Below are 18,252 nucleotides of genomic sequence, written 5' to 3'. Positions count from 1 at the left end.
TGATCCCTTGGCTCACCATCAACTCCTTTGCCCGTTTGATGGTCCCCATTGCCATGGAGTGGGGAGGAGGGCAAGAGCAACAATGGCTAATGCTGTGGTGATGCCGTGGGTATCTCTCTGAGAAGTAAGTATAATACCCAGCAGCGGAACCGCATTTCGAGTGACAGAGACATTTTTTTTAATCAGATTTTTTTAAGATTTTATTTATTTATTCATGAAAGACAGAGAGAGAGAGAGAGAGGCAAAGACCCAGGCAAAGGGAGAAGCAGGCTCCATGCAGGGAACCTGATGTGGAACTCGATCCTGGGTCTCCAGGGTCACGCCCTGGGCTAAAGGCAGACACCAAACCGCTGAGCCACCCAGGGATCCCTAGATGCATTTCTATAAAAATGTCTCTTCACTGTAAGTGAGAACCGTTGACCGGCTTGGGCAGAATGGACCTGATTTTCAGCTGATAAAATCTGAAGCTGTTAACCATTTAAACAGAAAAGTTTTTTGTGATAGAAGTGGCCTTTGGAAGCCCTAGAGGACTTCCATGGGGAGAAGAAGTCTTCCCTCCATCAGAGATGGCACCGTGTGTCCCAGAGCGAGTGCTTGCTAGGGTCCTGTTTGAACGTGGTTCCAATAACAGTCTGGGTGTGAAAGTGCTTTGGGGAATCTAGTTTAAATCATCGTAAGGCGAGCGTAGCGAAAGACTTAACTGAGGTCACGTGGGCACAGAAGTAAAATCGCACCAGCAGAGATTTGACGATTTAAGCAGTAGAGATTAATTGATGTCTGGTACTTAAAAAAAATATTTCTGGACTAGAAATATCTCTGCATTTCACAGGTCAGACATACAGATTTCAAAAGTCGTTGTGGATCTAGAGGATGAGCAAGTATTGTGAGGGGGGAAAAACACTCGGACATCGTCTTTATAAAGCTATTTGGAGGTGGGGACGGGCTCCTCTTTGCAGGACTGAGAGCTCCTCCCAGATGAGCCATCTGGGCCCTGCTTAGAGGGGTGCTCGGGTCTCGTCGTTGGGTCTGTGTTCCTCTGCATGGTCGACCGCCCCTGCCCGGCCACCGGGGAGCCTTTCGCCGAGTCTCCATAGACCTGGCTCTGCCCGCCCTTGCTTGGGCCGCACGGTGTCTGTTTTCAGTGTCCTCCTCCCCACTGGCTTTTCCCTAGCTAGCAAGCGCGGGATGCAGCGTCTGCCCTCCCTGCATCACCAACATCATGGGGAGGCCCTGTCCGCAAGAAAGAAAAATGAAAAGATGGGCGATGCCACCCGCCAGCTTGGTATCGACTAGCGTGTAAGCTCCCCGAGGGCAGGGACTCCATGCTCTGCACCGCGTCCGCCCCTCGTGTGAGGCTGTGTCGTACACGTGATTTTGTGTCTCTTATCTTGAAATACGTGTCAGCTGTGTACGTGTACGAAATACGTGCACTGGCTGACGTTTGATGATGTCCTTTCTGTTTCTGTCTCGATGGCGTGCTTGCAGCACTAGTCACAGAAGGGACAGGAGGAAGAGGCTGTTGGGATGTGGATCCTGGCCCCCAGGGTGTGGGAACCGACTTGGCGGTCTCTGATGCAGGGGAGAAGGTATTGTGAACCAATTTGCTAGTAAATGGCACCCGTTGCTCTGTGTTGTGACGTGACCCCAGGCCCCGGTCTGTCCCGAGCCGCGAGGGGTCGGGAGCCTTCTCCGCAGCTGTTCTCCGTGTCTGTGCTCTGCTTTGGTCTTTCTAACCTTCAAGTCCCTCAAGATGTTCTCGCTCTTCCTGGATCATGTAGGTGTACGCCAAGAAACGGTTTAAAAGTCATTAAAAGGATTTTAAAACCCGAATGTGTGTGTGTCTGCGCACTCTTACTTCTGGTCTCGCTTCTGCTCCCGTCCCTGCAAGGCTCTGGCTTCCACCCGCTGCCCTTGGCCCCACTTGGGGACGTGGTCCCAGCGTCCAGCGGCGCTAAAGTGGCAGCAGCGGTGTTGTCCCGGGCCCCCGTGGCTGCTCCACCTTCTCTTACCTTCATTTCCCTGTCTCCACTCACATTGTCACCTGCTTTTTTTTTTTTTTAAGATTTTATTTATTTATTCATAGAGAGGCAGAGACCCAGGCAGAGGGAGAAGCAGGCTCCATGCAGGGAGCTTGATGCGGGACTTGATCCCGGGACTCCAGGATCATGGCCTGGGCTGAAGGCGGCACTAAACCACTGAGCCACCCGGGCTGCCCCCCCCCCCTTTTTTTTTTGTGACACTTTTAATCAACCTGACTGATTTTGGCTTGGGGCTAATAGGTTCCAAAACGCCTTTTTTTTTTTTTTGGACATAGTTTTCAAGTGACACTCACTTAAACACTAAATGCATGAAACTTCCTGTTCACTTCCAATGAAGCCAGGATGTCAGAAATTGGGAATGAGAATATGATCCTGGGAGGTGGCTGCTTGGCCTCCCCAGGCTTGGCTGGGTCTCAGGAGTTTCAGTTTTATCGAAAATCATATTAGGCACATTACCAGATACCAGTATGTGCTAACGTGGAAAAATGACATGCCGTCTATTTAGGAGATGACTTATATAGTATATGTTCATGCATATATTACATATGACTGAGACACCCGGTCCAAAGATTTTTTTTTTCTGGGGGGGGGTGATTTTCTTTCTTTTTTTTTATATAAATTTATTTTTTTTATTGGTGTTCAGTTTGCCAACATATAGAATAACACTCAGTCCAAAGATTTTTAAAAACCCAAAGCAAATGTGGCTGTGATTTAGTTTTGCTTTGTTTTTTTTTTTTAAAAAAAAAAAAACTTCATAGGCCAAGCTAAAAATAGGAATGCAATATTTTACTCTGCTTACTCTGACTGTAAGCTTTCTGACTTGTTGCTTCTTTAAAACATTCCTACTTTGGTCATCCCTTTCAGTGCAGACTTCATTTTTCGGTCTGAAACTTCCAGCTGCCTTTGTCCTAGAGGAAGGGAGGTGGGGAAGGAGGGCTGGTTACTTAGTAATAGTCTTTTCTTGAATGGAAATCCTGGCGGCTCCCACCCCTAAGGTCTTTTTTCTTCCATGATGGGGTCAAAGGTAAGTGAAATCTGAGAGGTGTGGGTTCCCGCCTACCTGGAAGAGTTTTAATAAGGCATTTGAGGAAATGAACTGACAGGGCAGGGATCACCTGAAATCAAACATTAAAAAAAAAAAAAAAGCATGTGATGGGTATTTTGTCATTAGCTTCCCCACTAAGCTAAGGTCTTAATTTTTTTTTCTTTTTTTTTTTTCTGAAAGAGTCTTAAAAATCTGTGCTGCAGCCGGCAAAGTCCCTGGGGTGTCAGTCACCATCACCAGCTGCAGCCCTGCATGGGCACCACAAGGGGGAGGGCCAGCTCCACGAAAAGTAGGACACTACACAGCTCAGGCTTGTATCAGGCTTCGTGGTTCTTGGGAGTAAGTAACCACGTGTGGCGTAATCCAACCCCTCTCTGTGTTTCTAATTTGTACAGAGCATAAAAATTCTACAGCATACGATTTTCTTATTACAAAGGTAATGAGGGACAGAACCACCAGGGCAGAGAGAACTCTAGAACTCGCTAGAGGATGGGGGGCCGTCCCCGGTATGGTGGAGGGGGGCCGTGGCTAGACTCTAGACTTCACGTCACTTTCCATCCTTTGTCCTTCCTGTGTAGGAGGTTCTGCTCAGTAAGGAAACCTTCTATGGGCGGTATGGGGAGGAGGGTGGGCAGGGAAGAAAGGAGCTGGCCATCTCCTCAAAGCATCACTGGCCTAAACTAATGGAACAAGCCCAGAGTTACCGGAGAACATGACCAGAGCTGTTTCTCATGGGTTCGATTTAAAGCTGCTCAGATATAGGCCACAGCATCCTGGGGACTACAGGCTCTAGGAAGGCAGGGAACCCGAAGGCCTCCCCAGCGGCAGGCAGCGAGCACGCAGCAGGTCCACACCGTTCGTCTATAGGACGGAGTGTGAGCGTCCGTCAGATGCTGGGTGTCCTTGTTAAATTTGCAGACACGGCATTAAACACACGTAAGAAGTCCTGCTACTCATTGGCGTCCATCCCAGTGAAAGAAGACAGGCAATAAATGAATAGACAAGTGTTCGATTCAATTCTGGAAACTGGAAATCCTCACTGTCCACATGTGTCTCTAGTGTGTGCACCAGGGAGACAAAGAATGAAACCTAGACCCCCTCCCCCCGGAGCAGATGGTCTCCAGCGTCGCTCAAGGCCTCTGCTGGTAGAGCTTTTCCTAAAGGCAATCACAGATGCGTCCAGTGGCCTCAGAGTAGGATCCAGGAGGGCAGGCCAGCGAAGTGCTGGCCCCTGGGCCACCCCTGGGTCTGGGTTTCCTCTCCTGACCACTGGCTCTTTGGGCTTTGTGAATCTTGGACCCGGAGATGGGAGCTAGAAGGTCAGGCACGGTGTTCTCTGGCTTCCAAATCTGGCCTCCAGGATGTAGGGAGCCAACCTGGCCTGGGGGCCAACTTCACTCTGGTCACAGAGAGCACAGTTGACAGTGTGGTTTCCACAAGGTAAATATTGTCACTTGCTGAGAGAGTGCAGAGCTTCCCCACTGTCATCCCGTGTTGTTTTTTAAATGGATGTTTGAGTGAAAAGTTACCCTGCTTCTCAAATACAGAGTTTGCACAGATGGAGGCTCTCCGGGGGTGGGGGTGGGTGTTTAATTCTGTAGGCTTTGCTTTCTGGAGGGAAAGAGGGTCTATAGAAGAGTTTTGAGGCAGTGAATTGATGTACCTGAGGTCGTACGTTTTGGAACACTAGGTGCGGTTTTTCGAAAGTAGAACCGTTATTCATTTTCTTCTTTTTTTACGTATTTTAGGTGGAATATAGAAGTTTCACGGTTTCTTCACAGTCAGAGGTGAGCTATATACACTTGAAATATATCATCATCCTCTCTTTATTTTTGAATAACAAATGCTTTTTCAAGAATTTGACTCTTACAACCTTATCTTCCAGATTATACAAGCGATCCAGAATTTAACCCGACTCCTCTATAGCCTTCAGGTAATTGTGCTCCTCTAATCTTTTTTTTTAATATTTTATTTATTTATTCAAGACAGAGAGAGAGAGGCAGAGACATGGGCAGAGGGAGAAGCAGGCTCCATGCAGGGAGCCTGATGCAGGACTCGATCCCGGGACTCCAGGATCATGCCCTGGGCTGCAGGTGGCACTAAACCGCTGGGCCATCAGGGCTGCCTTTTTTTTAATATTTTAGCTCCTCTAATCTTTGACCTTGTGAATGTTTCTTGTAATGCAATTAATTTTATTAGATGATTCCCAGACATTAAAAATTAGAGCATTTGAGAAGTAGCGAATGATCTTAAAAGAATGCCAGTTCCCAAAGCGTAACCCCGCTAGTTGCCTAGAACTTCACCTGGTATTGTAATCACCAGGCAACATGACAACTTTTTATACCATTCTTCTCTGAAACCATAAAACAGTTCATATCTTTAAAAAATATTAATGACTATGATTTGGCTTGAAGTTTACAGTGAAGCTCTTAGGTGACTATAGCATGACTTCACATTTTCTGGTGAAAACTTAAATTCACACCTGAACTTTCACTTTCTCATATGGACTTGGGCCTTTAGGGCAGTAAAGTAATTCATGTGTTCCTTCATTTTTTTGTTTGTTCATCCGCCCAACATTTATTGAGCACGCTCTCCATGCTGGGCGCTATGCTGAGGGCTGAGCACAGAAAGGCCGATGGGCTACAATGCCTACCATTGAATGGCTCACTCTCTTTCAAGGAAAGACAGGCATAAAAGTTGCGCTTGCGTTTAGGATTACAGGGTTGGATGATCCTTTAATTCATGCACAAGAAAGGCCAAATACGTGAATTGCTCAACTTATAGATTAAAAACATTTTAATACTATCAAAGCAGTATTAGTGTTAAATATAAATTGGTAGGAAAATTTGAGGATGTAAGTAAATATAACAGCTGGTGATTCTACAGAGAGAATTACTATTGTTATGTTGGTATATGTCCCAGTTGTTTTTTTTTTTTTAAGATTTCACTTATTTTTTATTTTTTTAAAAATATTTTATTTATTTATTCATGAGAGGGGCGGGTGGGGCAGAGACACAGGCAGAGGGAGAAGCAGGCTCCCTGCAGGGATCCCGACTCGGGACTCAATCCTGGGACTCCAGGATCACGCCCTGGGCTGAAGGTGGTATTAAACCTCTGAGCCACCCGGGCTGCCCTATTTATTTTAGAGAGAACTTGAGTGAGGGGAGGGGCAAAAGAGATGGAAAGAGAGATTCTCAAGCAGACTCCACACCAAGTGTGGAGCGCAATGTGAGGCTTGATCCCACGACCCTGAGATCATGACTTGAGCCGAAATCAAGACTGGATGCTGAACCACCTGAGCCGCCCAGGGGCTCCTCCCTCCAGTTTTTTATAATCCTTTTATATACACTCTAACAATGTACTTTTGTACATGTTCAGCTATTACTCTGGCACGATTTTTGGTGGCTGTATACTATTCGAGTCTGTGGAACTTACCGAGTTCTTCAAAACTACACCTCTGTATTAAGTCCGTTAGATATTCCTGTACACTAATCTCTTTGAACATAGCTGAGTGTTTCCTTGGGATAAGTCACTAGAATTATTATTTTTTTTAGATTTTTAATAGATATTACCCAAATAATCAAACTCATCAACATCCCTCTCTCTTCCTCAATTTGAAAATAGGTCAAGGTATCCAATTACCTTAATTTTCATTTCTGTGGTTACTGTCGAAACTAAACTCCTCCCCCTCCCATAATGGTTTATTAGCCATTCATACTCCATCTCTTATACTTCTTGGATATTAAAAAAAAATAAAGTCTGACTTTAAGTTTTCACCAGAAAACACTGTAAAGTCATGCTACATTTGATATTTTCTTATTTATACTTTGCATCAAGACTTCTTTTTTTATGCTTTATTGATCATCTGCCTATTGCTCTCATACAAGTATCTTAAAAAATAAAGTTTTTTATTATATTTGAATATAGGGCAGTGATAATCTCCTCTTAATCTTTTTCTATGCTTATTTCTATATTCTTAAGAGATTTCAATCACTCTGACAGGGTTCTTACCTTCCTATTAGGACTGATAAATTAAAATTTCCTATTTATGAATGAAATTGGAGAGAATTGTCACTTTTGCAGTAATTAGTCCTCTTGTTGGAGAACATGCTGTTGGTCATCTCTTAGGTAAAAGGAAGCTGTTTTGGTTAAACAGTTCTATTCTTTGGACTATTCCTGATAGAAAGTTAAAATTTGAAAGTAGTGATATTATGGCTAGTCTTCAATACTTACATCAATTTGATTTTCTTGGCTTTTACTTCGTCTTACTTCTGGAAACATATTAAGTAATTGTGGCAGTAGCAAGCATCCTTGTCTTGTACAAGATCTAACAGGAATACCTTTGATGTCTGACATTAAACATGCTGGCCTGGGATAGATGTTCTTAGAGTTGATTTATCATAGGATCAAACATTCTTTCTTTTACATTTTAACTGAGAAATGGGTATTGTATAGTTTGAGCATAGTTCATTAACTTTTGGGAGATGAAAACATTGATTATCCCAGCTTGTGTTGCCTGATGAAAACACTCACAGGTCGTGTCTCTTCAGTGTTGAATGCCATGCTTTGTGGACGCAGGGTTCAGAAAAGCTCCCCTAAATGACCTAATTTTTGCAACACATGAGATTGAAGGGAGGTATCGAATTCTACAGTAGATTCTCTTAACCATGACTTTTGAGCTGGTATGAGGACATGGGCTCTAGAAGATGTCTTTTCATGGAGTATTCATCCCTTTTGAAGCTGAATCTCTTATTTTTAACGTGTTTTTTAAATTATTTTTTATTGGAGTTTAGTTTGCCAACATATAGCATAACCCCCAGTGCTCATCCCATCCAGTGTCCTCCTCAGTGTCCGTCACCCAGTCACCCCAACCCCCCACCCACCTCCCTTTCCACTACCCCTTGTTCATTTCCTAGAGTCTCTCATGTTCCGTCACCCTCTCTGATATTTCCCACTCATTTTCTCTCCTTTCCCCTTTATTCCCTTTCACTATTTTTTATATTCCCCAAATGAATGAGACCATATAATGTTTGTCCTTCTCTGATTGACTTATTTCACTCAGCATAATGCCCTGCCCTGCAATTCTATCCACATTGAAGCAAATGATGGGTATTTGTCGTTTCTAATGGCTGAGGAATATTCCATTGTATACATAGACCACATCTTCTTTATCCATTCATCTTTCGACGGACACCGAGGCTCCTTCCACAGTTTGGCTATTGTGGACATTGCTGCTGTGAACATCGGGGTGCAGGTGTCCTGGCGTTTCATTGCATCTGTATCTTTAGGGTAAATCCCCAGCAGCGCAATTGCTGGGTCGTAGGGCAGATCTATTTTTAACTCTTTGAGGAACCTCCACACAGTTTTCCAGAGTGGCTGCACCAGTTCACATTCCCACCAACAGTGCAGGAGGGTTCCCCTTTCTCCACATCCTCTCCAACATTTGCTGTTTCCTGCCTTGTTAATTTTCCCCATTCTCACTGGTGTGAGGTGGTATCTCATTGTGGTTTTGATCTGTATTTCCCTGATGGCAAGTGATGTGGAGCATGTTCTCATGTGCTTGTTGGCCATGTCTATGTCTTCCTCCGTGAGATTTCTGTTCATGTCTTCTGCCCATTTCATGATTGGATTATTTGTTTCTTTGCTGTTTGAGTTTAATAAGTTCTTTATAGATCTTGGAAACTAGCCCTTTACCTGATACGTCATTTGCAAATATCATCTCCCATCTGTAGGTTGTCTTTTAGTTTTGTTGACTGTTTCTTTTGCTGTGCAGAAGCTTTTTATCCTGATGAAGTCCCAATAGTTCATTTTTGCTTTTGTTTCTCTTGCCTTCATGGATGTATCTTGCAAGAAGTTGCTGTGGCCGAGTTCAAAAAGGGTGTTGCCTGTGTTCTCCTCTAGGATTTTGATGGAATCTTGTCTCACATTTAGATCTTTCATCCATTTTGAGTGTATCTTTGTGTCTGGTGTCAGAGAATGGTCCAGTTTCATTCTTCATTGGGTGTCCAATTTTCCCAGCACCATTTATTGAAGAGACTGTCCTTTATCCAGTGGATAGTCTTTCCTCCTTTGTCGAATATTAGTTGACCGTAGAGTTGAGGGCCCAATTCTGGATTCTCTATTCTGTTCCATTGATCTCTGTGTCTGTATTTGTGCCAGTACCACACTGTCTTGATGACCACAGCTTTGTAGTACAACCTGAAATCCGGCATTGTGATGCCCCTGGATCTGGTTTTCTTTTTCCATATTCCCCTGGCTACTTGGGGTCTTTTCTGATTCCACACAAATCTTAGGATGATTTGTTCCAACTCTCTGAAGAAAGTCCATGGTATTTTGATAGGGATTGCACTGAATGTGTACATTGCCCTGGGTAGCATGGACATTTTCACAATATTAATTCCTCCAATCCATGAGGATGGAATATTTTTCCATCTCTTTGTGTCTTCTCCATTTCTTTCAGAAGTGTTCTGTAGTTTTTAGGGTATAGATCCTTTACCTCTTTGGTTAGGTTAATTCCTAGGTATCTTATGCTTTTGGGTGCAATTGTAAATGGGATTGACTCCTTAATTTCTCTTTCTTCAGTCTCATTGTTAGTGTATAGAAATGCCACTGACTTCTGGGCATTGATTTTGTATCCTGCCACACTGCTGAATTATTATATGAGTTCTAGCAATCTTGGGGTGGAGCCTTTTGGGTTTTCTATGTACAGTATCATATCATCTGTGAAGAGGTAGAGCTTGACTTCTTCTTTGCCAATTTGAATGCCTTTTATTTCTTTTTGTTGCCTGATTGCTGAGGCTAGGACTTCTAGTACTATGTTGAATAGCAGTGGTGAGAGTGGACATCCCTGTCTTGTTCCTGATCTTAGGGGAAAGGCTCTCAGTGTTTCCCCATTGAGAATGAATGATATTTGCTGTAGGCTTTTCATAGATGGCTTTTAAAATGCTGAGGAATGTTCCCTCTATGCCTACACTCTGAAGAGTTTTGATCAGGAATGAATGAAGCTGAATCTCTTATACACGACTACAGTTTTTACATAAGCATTTTCAAATCGATGAAAATGAAATTTGATCCCTGTATGAGGAGAGCAGAGATAGAGATGAGGTGTATGGGGAAGGTGGAAAGGAGAAGACAAAAGTTGAGAGAGCAAATTGTGAGTTTTCCTAAATTTGAAAAGCAAGTGCCATTCTCTTTCCTAAATATAAGTACCAAGGGTAAGTAAGTATGGAAATGAATATCCCATCTTGAGTCTGTGTCTATGCAGTCTCATCTCACATGTTAGGTAGACATGAAGAATGCTTCGTGGTGGCACTTGATTGGCCTCTTGTAAACTTTTCATGAGTGTTGTCTTTTCCCATGGTAGTTTTGGTATACAGAATGCTGGATTTTTGTTTGTTTTGCTGTACCAACGCCCTTGAAACTTATTAGAATTAATAAATGTTTAGTCTACAGTTTGCTCTAGCCAAGTCAGAGTCCTGAATGGTTTATTATTTATGTGCCAATTATTTCATATTTAAAGATAATTAGTATCTATTCTCAATGATAGTCACTGTTCTCCATAACTGCTAAAAGACCTTAATTCATGTGGATTTTGAAACTTCTGAAAGTAAGTTTTCAAATTTAAAGGCAGGAATTTTATTTCAAGAGGCTCCCACAAATACGTTTTGGTATCTTATTCCATGACAAGTACCAATTTAAAATTTACTTGAGTTCTTTAACCTTCAGAAATACAGGGAACTGTTGATCTAACAAAGAACTACTAGGGAAATCCCCATCTTCCCAGCATCTGTTACATGGATAGTTTTAAAAATTCTTAGGAAAGAAAAATGTGAATTTATCCCTAGGAGAGTAATAATTTCTCATAACGAGTCCAAACGCACATACGTACCCAGTATGTGGCCATTTTTAATTTGTCCCTTTTGTGCATCTTTGTGCTTCAAATGGGAACCTACAAAATGAAAAGCTTCCAAGAGCATTCACAGAGATTTTTTTTTTTTTTGGTTTTGTGGAATCCTTCCAAATCTTGGCAATTATTTCCTATGATGCTGCCAAACTTTTCATAGGCAGATACCGTAACTCCAAATGTTTTTTTAATCTGGTTGGTAATGTCCTCTGGGCTTTAGAGTATCTATGTTCCCTTAATCATTCCAGCCTCCTGTTAGCAATCTATTAAACAAATGAATTTCAGCTTAGGATTTTATGTATGACCTTCCTGCTATGATACAAAGAAACAGCAGTAACAAGATCGCTTTACCACTTACATATCTCCTAAGTAGGAAATTAACGGCTATCCTTGGGTATTATATTATAAAAAGATTATTTACCAAAAGTCTCCAAGTGGTTGACTGTTATTCTTACGTTTTTGTGTATGTTATGTAGCTTAAGTAATTTCTGGTTTGGGACTCCAAGAAAGGATACTACCAAGCTTATGTAGAATCTTAAGTTCTCATGAATTATTGAGTGGAGAGACCTCAGAGAATGAGACATGGGAGAGGAATGCAGTCTTGTGAATTTATGTACTGAATTCTTATTCAAAAGACCTGCTTAGATATTACGCAACAACTAGCAAAAGAAAAAACCCCACATTTCCAAAAGAGGGGATGAGTGTTGCTTTTGTGCTTTTTTGCTTTTATATATTCACTCCCGAGCCACACTGGGAAGGCGTCCTAGGGAAAGGGGCTGAGCGCAGCCGGAGGGCCGAGGCCAGCCTCTGGAGATCCCGGAGGAGGAGGAGGACGGAGCCACCCCGCGGCACCCATCCGGTCCCTCGGTGGGAGGCGTCCAGGGGTGGCCCCGCAGCCACGGTGGTGTCCCTCTCGCCCCGCAGGCTGCTCTGACCATCCAGGACAGCCACATCCAGGTGCACAGGCTGCTGCTGCAGCAGGCCGGCCGGCCGGCGTCCCAGGAAGAGCGCAGCGAGCTGGCGAGGCAGCGGGAGGAGCTGGCTGCCCTGCCCGGGCTCCAGTGGCAGCTGCAGCAGGAGCGGCGGCACGGCCAGCGCACCTGGGAGCGGCAGCAGCGCGAGCAGGAGGCCAGGGCCTGCCGGCTGCGGGAGCGCGAGCGGGGCTGCCACGGCCGCGAGGAGCTGCTGCTCAGGGCCCGCGGGGAGCTGGACCGGCAGCTGCGGGAGCACCGGCAGGACCTGGAGCGGCTGCGGGAGGGCCAGCGCCTGGTGGAGAGGGCAAGGGCCCGCATGCACGCCCAGCACAGCCTGCTGCGTGGCCCGAGGCCCGGGCGCCAGTGCAGCCTGCCCACGGCCTTGCCTCCGGGCAGCGGCGAGGTACGGCCAGGCGCCTCGGGGACAGCCGGGGACAGCTGGGGACGCTGCCCGGCACGTGCCTTCGTGCCACTGCCAGGCGCCCCCGGGGGACCACGTGCGGGGGGCCCGACCCGGACCTGGCCGTTACCAGCACGTGCATCTTAGTTGCAGGGGGCGTTAAGAAGCTGGGTCTGCTGGGTCAGGGGCTGGCTGCACTCGGAGGCTCTGCCCCAAGGGATGGGGCGCGGGGGGTGACCTCCAGCGAGGCCCAGCTGCCTCCCTGTGAGCACACCTCTCTCGCACCAGAGGGGCGACAGCTTCACTTGTGCCAGTCGTCAGTTTGGGATACACGTACCCTTTGGCAGGTCAATGAGCTATTTTTTTTTTAATATTTTATTTATTTATCCACTAGAGACACACAGAGAGAGGCAGAGACACAGGCAGAGGGAGAAGCAGGCTCCATGCAGGGAGCCCGATGTGGGACTCGACCCCAGGACCCTGGGGTCACGACCTGGGCCATAGGCAGATGCTCAACCATCGAGCTGCCCTGGCGTCCCAGGTCAATGAGCTGTTAATGTGCATCTGTAGGTACTGAATTTAGCAAGTACAACTCTGTTGTACTCTGTTAACTAACCATAGTTGACATGAGTGTCCTAGTTAGAGGCTGGGTGGGACATTAAAACCTTTCTAAAGATTGTGTTCCACTTGTATCCCTTCTTTTCACGTTTGACAGTTCCACGCACCCCAGGAGTTTACTTTGCTGCACTGTGAGAACATAGATGCTTTTTCCTGATAACACGTAAAGTTGTAAAACTTGATAAGATGATAAGGAAGATCTGCGTTGTATCAGATTTTCCTTTCGAGTTGGCTAAATTTCATTTATTGCAAATACCTCATGCCTATATTTTCAGCATTTTATGTAGCAAAAATGAAAATGCTGCTTTCAAAGTGGAAACACTTTAGTGGTACAGAGCACGACTCCTAGGTTTTGGGATGGTTTTCTTTTTTGGCTTTTGTTTTGTTTTTAAAGATAAGCTAGACACAGCGAGTTGAAGTTTTGGTGCTAGCTCATTAAAAGGGGAGGAGTATGATACTCTTATTAGAAATCTTGATTGCTGAAACTATTAGAAACAAATACTTTATAAAACTGGCACAAGTGGCTGGAGAAATTATTGTATTTTTTTTCTGTATTTTCTTATACAGGTGATGGAACTTAATCGATCCGAGAGCTTGTATCATGAAAATTCATTCTTCATTAATGAAGCTTTAGTACAAATGTCACTTAACACTTACAACAAATCAACTCCATCAGGTGTCCACCAGGAAGCCGCTTATCCCCAGAATATAGCTAATTTGGACTTGGTAAGGACTAGTGAAAGTCCCGTAGACCTCCAGTTGGACATTTCTCAGCCCTTGGATGTCAACCACGAACAGTGGACAGCCGCTGGGTCCTGTCATCAGATACCCCCTCTCCACGAAAGCAGCAAGGATTCTTGTAAAAATGGTAATTAACACTTTACACATCATCTGTGTAGTTTCAGCAAGAAGCTGTTTCTCTGAATGGTTGGCTCTTCTTCGGAGCAAATCAAAGCGAGTCCTAGAATGGGAATAAATCGGTTCTCGTGAGCTGGAGTTTGTGGCATCAAGTTCTTCGGTGAAGTCTGGGGCCGTCTTCTAGGAAAGTCAGAAAACGTGGTTAGAGGGTTTGGGGGTGCCACCAAGATATTAGAACCAGATGGGGTTTTCTGTGGGTTAATCTGTGGGTTAAATGATAAATATCAAATTGCTTCACTTTTAAGGGAAGGTTATTCCTTTTTGTAGACTCTACTGCATTCTGACGGGCATACTTGTTGGCTCTCAGAAATAAAGGATAGAGACAGGATTTATAGTAGGACTTTATTGTCTATCAGGGCAATTTCCTTTAATGTTGGTGAAGCTCTCCTGCTATTACACACCCCAATGTGAAGCCATTAACATCATTTGTCATGGTAAAAACAAACAAAAAAAGGTGTTGTATCGCCATAAGTACCTCATAATAACCCAATTTGCTAATCCCATTAAAGCATTTGCCAAATATAAATGAAAGGCAGCTCAAGTTACCAAGGCCACATGAATCTAAGTGATTTAAATCTATGTCTATTATAAATTGTTTTCTGTGGGATATGAAGTAGGGAATGAGAAGAACTTGAAACCTCTCTACCGAAAAACAGATGGCATGCAATAGAATAAACAAATGGCCGGCCACATGGATGTGAAATAAATCACTGACAGCAAAATCTTTCAGAAACATAAAACAAGCCGTAGTATAGAGCTCTTCGGAACTTGACGCAGATTTGTTTCCATGCTTCATATATAGTCTTCGTTGGTCACTGGGATGATCTTTTAGCAACAGAAAGTTTTGAAGGGTACTCAGCTTCTCCGGATTAGGGAGCAGTAATTCTGACATTGCCTGAGAGTTGATATATGACTGATCTAAAAGATGTGAATTCTTGGTAGTGGATGATTCTTTGCATTACTTAGTCCCTGCAGTTAATGTTCTTACCTCTTGTCAGCACATAGGAGAGAATGAAATCACTCTTCAAAGCATCATTTCAAATAATCCTTCAATTAAAAAAAATAATAAAATGGGATGGCTCATCAAGATTTTAAAAAAAAACAGCAAAATTTAGAGAACGCAACCCTTTTATTATCTTGCAACTTTAGTACTGTGGAGACCACACCGTAGAATGCTTTTTCTAGGTACGTGTTGATTTGCTGTGTTGATTCATTAAGCTGCTCTTTACAGTGTGTGTGTGTGTGTGTGTTTTTTTTATGTTTTCGTCCATGTGGTTTTGCATACTGGCTTTGGTAGAATTCAAAAACTCAGTTTGAGCTAAACCACACATTCAGCTTTTGTTTAAAAGAACCACCTCCCTCTTTTTGTATATCTCCCATCTTCTTCTATTGTGCTTCAAAGTATAAAGCTTTTAAGCATTTGGCAGCACTCTTGCAGGAGATAGAAAACGTACTAAGGAAATAAACAGTGATTCTATCCAAAACCAGTCTCGCCACATGTAAGAAATTAGAGACCGCCAAGGGAAATGCTGGGAAAATGTACTTACGCTTCAGTTATTGTGTGTCCAGTGTAGGCCAAGGACACTGAGGACATTGGCAGAGGCGAGGAAAATCGACTTTGGCCTAAACCTCCCAGGAACATCCTGGTGTGTGTAAGTAGGGATTAGATCAGGACGCAACGTGCGCCGGTGAGCGCAGGAGGTTGGCAACTAGTCCGAAAACCCTGTTTGTGTTTGTTTGCTCTAAAGGTGGCAGCTGTTTCTGGAGGAGAGGCTAGAAGGAGATGGGGAGGTGAGAGGGAAGGGGAGTGCAAGTGGGCCCGCACCTTCGGAGGGTTGTCGGGGATGCAGGCGCTCAAACTGCTCTGGGGCCTTCACAGCTTTTATTTTATTTATTTTTTTAATAATAAATTTATTTTTTATTCGTATTCAATTTGCCAACATACAGAGTAACACCCAGTGCTCATCTTGTCAAGTGCCCTGCTCTTGCTCTCCGCCCCTGCCTCCCTCCCAGAGGGCTGCCCTTTGGAAGGTATTTCTAAAGACTTGGGACTCTGGTGGCCATGGCTTGCATGGCTTCTGAGCATCCTTCAGCCTGAATACCCTTTCGCTCCACTTTTTCCCCTGTAAGGCACGTTCTCTGAAATAGAACTTTTCTGTCTTATGTCACCTAAGAATCACCCCGTGTCATTTGTAGATATTTTTTAAGGTAGCACTTTATATTTTTTATATTTTTTTAACAAGATAGGGAAGCTCTTTTTTTTAAGATTTTATTTATTTATTCATGACAGAGAGAGAGAGAGAGAGAGAGGGAGGCAGAGACCCAGGCAGAGGGAGATGCAGGCTCCACGCAGGGAGCCCGATGCGGGACTCGATCCTGGGACTCCAGGATCATGCCCTGGGCCGAAGGCAGGCGCTAAACTGCTGAGCCACCCAGGGATCCCAAGGTAGCACTTTAAAGAACTCTACTCTTCACTTTTGGAAGTTGCTTCATGAACACAGATCTTGGGTGTTTGCACATTAAATCCCAACTGGTGTTTGATTTTATTTCCGGTGGAAGAGAGGGTTGATTTTGAGAACTTAATCTATATTTCTCTGAGGGGTATGGACTCTAAGACCACAAGACTACAGAAAATTTGAATTTCTTTAAACAGTATAGTGCCTGTAGGACAATTGCAAAGTAACGGGACCCACGAAATGCTCAGCTTTATTACTCTTCTTAAAAGCAAAACAAATACTTTGTTTTTGTGATTTTTTTTCTCGCCCTCTTAGCTTTAGAATTCTGGAACTATTTGTACAGTTCACTAGTCTGTATATGACCTTTCCTTTAAACACCAGACAAGACACTTTATGGTGTGGAAATGAGTCTGAAATCTTCTTAGTCTCCCTTTTCAGTTACATTTTTTTTTTATCTGTACCTCAATATTTGAAGGTTGCCTAAAAAGTTCCTCTTCAAAGTAGTTAAAGCATTATGGTTTTGCCATGCATATGATAAAATTTAAATCAAGAGCCAAATTTTATGTGTTAGTCATGTAGCTATTGGCAGGAGAATAATTTTATTAAGTTTGGATTCCAAAAGAGTGTTGAGTGTTTCCCTTTAGTACATATTAGGATTTGGTGCCCATCAAAATATTGTCCAAATTCAAGGCATTGTATTCAGAATATTTCATCTTGGCAGTGGGTTTTTTTTTTAAATACAGACAGCTGTGTTAAAATTTCATTGACGTGTTTTTTACATATGGAAAGAAAATAGAAAATTTCCAAATAAAAAGCCACGGTATAGTTAGTATTTAAGTAACAGTTTTTAAGCAGAGACTATATGGTGATTTCTAATGTTTAAAAAATATTCCATAATTCAGGAATGGGCACCTTATTTGTGTAATCTGTGTAGAAGGAAGCTTTGCCAAGGACCTTCAGGCAATTTCTCACAAAAGTGAAACTGGCCTTGGATACCATAAACATCAAGGACAAAGTGTATTTGAAAACAGGGATGTATTAGTTTCCTGGGGCTGCCATAATAAAGGACCACAGACTGGGAGGATTTAACAACAGAAATTTATTTCCTTGCAGTTCTATAAAATGCAAGTCTTGAGATAAAGGTGTTGGCAGGGTTGGTTTTGCTGGGGGCCTCTCCCCTTGGTTTGTAGACGGTGGTCTTCTCCCTGTCTTTGCATCGGCTTCTCCCGTCCGTGTCCTAACACCCTCTTCTTTTTTTTTTAAGATTTATTTATTTATTCATGAGAGACAGAGGCAGAGACCCAGGCAGAGGGAGAAGCAGGCTCCCTGTGGGGAGCCCGGTGGGGGACTTGATCCCAGGACCCTGGGGTCACGCCCTGAGCTGAAGGCAGATGCTCCACACTGAGCCACCCAGGTGTCCCCCTAACATCCTCTTCTTGTAAGGACACCATTCATATTGGGCTAGGGTCCACCCTAATGACCTCACTTCATCACCTCTTTGAAGGCTCTATCTCCAAACACATTTTGAGGTAATGGGGATTAGGAGTCGAATATATGCATTTGGCAGGGGACAAAGTTTAGCCCTTAACACAGGATAAAATCATGAAAGCTTTAAATTTTTTTAATGTGCCAAAGTTGAACTGTAATTGAACTACATTGCAAGTCTTTCTTGCTTGGTTACAGAAGTGAGCTGAACTTTTAGAATAGTGATAAATAATCTGTATCTGCTTATTGATATGTTATCAATCCTGTGTGTCAACACACAGAGAGTGGGGTGGAACAGACTGTGTCTGTAGATTCGTTAGGTCTTACTTCCAAATCTAGGCCCTAATTGAGGAGCGTTGATAATTTTGAGCTCTCTCCAAATGGGAGGGATATTAGATGCCTTATTTTGAGTTG

General features: G+C 43.7%; 1 protein-coding gene across 10 annotated transcripts in view; it reads left to right on the top strand.

Annotated features, from left to right (window-relative positions):
• ARHGEF28 (Rho guanine nucleotide exchange factor 28) overlaps positions 1-18,252 on the top strand; it is a 311,495-nt gene that overhangs the window by 271,507 nt on the left and 21,736 nt on the right. For 6 of the 10 annotated variants that reach the window (XM_055332795.1, XM_055332796.1, XM_055332797.1 and 3 more), the window contains 6 exons: positions 1,486-1,586; positions 3,265-3,423; positions 4,833-4,871; positions 4,970-5,017; positions 11,912-12,364; positions 13,547-13,847. In XM_055332795.1, the coding sequence (XP_055188770.1) occupies positions 1,486-1,586; positions 3,265-3,423; positions 4,833-4,871; positions 4,970-5,017; positions 11,912-12,364; positions 13,547-13,847 (1,101 nt within the window). The remainder of the gene's footprint in view (positions 1-1,485; positions 1,587-3,264; positions 3,424-4,832; positions 4,872-4,969; positions 5,018-11,911; positions 12,365-13,546; positions 13,848-18,252) is intronic. The other 4 variants (XM_055332798.1, XM_055332799.1, XM_055332804.1 and 1 more) reach the window with 2 other exon arrangements.

The sequence above is a fragment of the Nyctereutes procyonoides genome, unplaced genomic scaffold (assembly GCF_905146905.1).
Source record: "Nyctereutes procyonoides isolate TBG_1078 unplaced genomic scaffold, NYPRO_anot_genome, whole genome shotgun sequence".
In the NCBI taxonomy this organism is placed as follows: Eukaryota; Metazoa; Chordata; class Mammalia; order Carnivora; family Canidae; genus Nyctereutes; species Nyctereutes procyonoides.
This window is presented reverse-complemented; position numbering and strand designations above follow the sequence as displayed.